Raw genomic sequence first — 1,636 nt, 5'->3', positions numbered from 1 at the left:
GGGGAGGGGGGCCGGGCTGACAGGCTTGGGACGAGCAGGGGACGCACAAACCAATGGTACTGCCAGGCTGTTCAAATGTGGTGTGAGTCACAACGGCAACCCATACGTCACACACATAAGGGGGTCTCTAGTGCCCCCGAACACCTTCACACACACACACACACACACACACACACACACCACAAGCAGAGACACACACAAGCAGGCACACACACACACACACACACACACACACAGAAGCACACACACTTTTTGCAGGCAAACACACACATATATGCGCGTACACACCTGCCGTATACACGCATGCACACACAGACAAACACTCACAAACACATGTGCGCCTGCGGACATGAGTCCACACACATGCCCACACACGCCTACGCACGCTGGAGCCCATGCGCACCTTGAAGAGCTCGTCCACGCTGGGCCAGGAGGTGCTGTGCGCCTGCTGCTGCTCCAGCCGCCCCTCAAACGCGTCCAGCAGCTGCACGCCGTAGTCACCAAATCTTGGGGTTGAGGGGATGTGTGTGTGTGTGTGGGGGGGGGGGTGAAGATGGGGCCCCTCAAAGCACAGCCAAACACGCCACACGGGCGCTGCTTAGCAAAAGCAAGCAGCGCGCACACTAGGCGTCACGCCCGCGATGCGAGGCGTCGCGGCCTGCAGGTCGGACGGTTGCTGGCGTGCTGCGGCGGCGCGCCGCGCTGCGCGGCGCCCTGCGCGGTCACCTCTCAATGCCCTCCACGGGCCACGTGTATGCGCGCTTCAGGTAGGTCATCAGCACATCAGGGCCTGAAGCAGGTTGGGGGAGTGGGTGACCAATTCAAGGGTTGGTTGTGTCGAGGGTGGCTGTGGAGGAGGGCGGGTTGCTGCTGATAGAGCCAGGAGGGGAGAAGCCGGGGCTGATATGTAAGTCATCCGACCTCCAAACACCACCGGCGCAAGCTCAGCCTCACGCACTCGCAAGTCCTGCGCCCCTCTACACATGCATACACACCATCAAGTCAAACATGCACAACCTCACACACGTGTACTGGCACACACGCACACACACACACACACCTCAACACACACACACACACACGCACACAAAAACACACACACCATCAAGCTGGTACACGTCGAGCACGCCGCGCCTCGCGCCGTCCCCCTGCAGCAGCGCCTCCGCCGGCGGCGCCTCTGCATGCTGCTCCCACCCCCGCGGCCAGCTGACGCCGCGGCAGCGCGCGGCGCCCAGCAGGCCCGCCAGCTCAGCGGCCAGCTGCTGCTCCGCGGGCGTGTCGTCAAACGCCAGCACGGCGCTGTCCGCATTGGGCAGCAGCAGCGCCATCCCCGGCGCCGCCGCCACGGCGCTCGCGCCGCGCCGCGGCCGCCGCGGAGACCGCCTTCGCGCCGCCGGCGCCGGCGCGGGGCTGCCCGCGCGGGCGCCGGCGGCCGCCGTCAAGCCGAGCGCGGCCGCGAGGCTGTTGCTGCCGCCCTTCGCCGCCGCCTCGTCCTCCGCCGCCTCTCTAGCCTCCATCTCCTTCCGCAGGCCGCCGATGTGATCCCTCAGCGGCTGCGCGCGCGCCCGCGCGTCCTGATACGCGACTGTCCCCTCCCGCCAGCTGCCCAGCCGCTGCGGCACCGCGAGCGCGGCGG

General features: G+C 66.4%; 1 protein-coding gene across 1 annotated transcript in view; it reads right to left on the bottom strand.

Moving 5' to 3' along the window:
* Positions 1-726: 726 nt before the first annotated feature.
* The window catches only part of MNEG_10737 (hypothetical protein), a gene marked incomplete at both ends in the record, with an annotated part of 1,590 nt that continues 680 nt past the window's right edge, over positions 727-1,636 (bottom strand). Inside the window, 2 exons of the mRNA XM_014040793.1 lie at positions 727-790; positions 1,103-1,613. Coding sequence (XP_013896247.1) covers positions 727-790; positions 1,103-1,613 — 575 coding nt within the window. The remainder of the gene's footprint in view (positions 791-1,102; positions 1,614-1,636) is intronic.

Source organism: Monoraphidium neglectum, assembly GCF_000611645.1.
Source record: "Monoraphidium neglectum strain SAG 48.87 unplaced genomic scaffold scaffold02438, whole genome shotgun sequence".
NCBI lineage: Eukaryota > Viridiplantae > Chlorophyta > Chlorophyceae > Sphaeropleales > Selenastraceae > Monoraphidium > Monoraphidium neglectum.
Note: the sequence above shows the minus strand (reverse complement) of the source record. Positions and strands in the feature narration are given on the sequence as shown.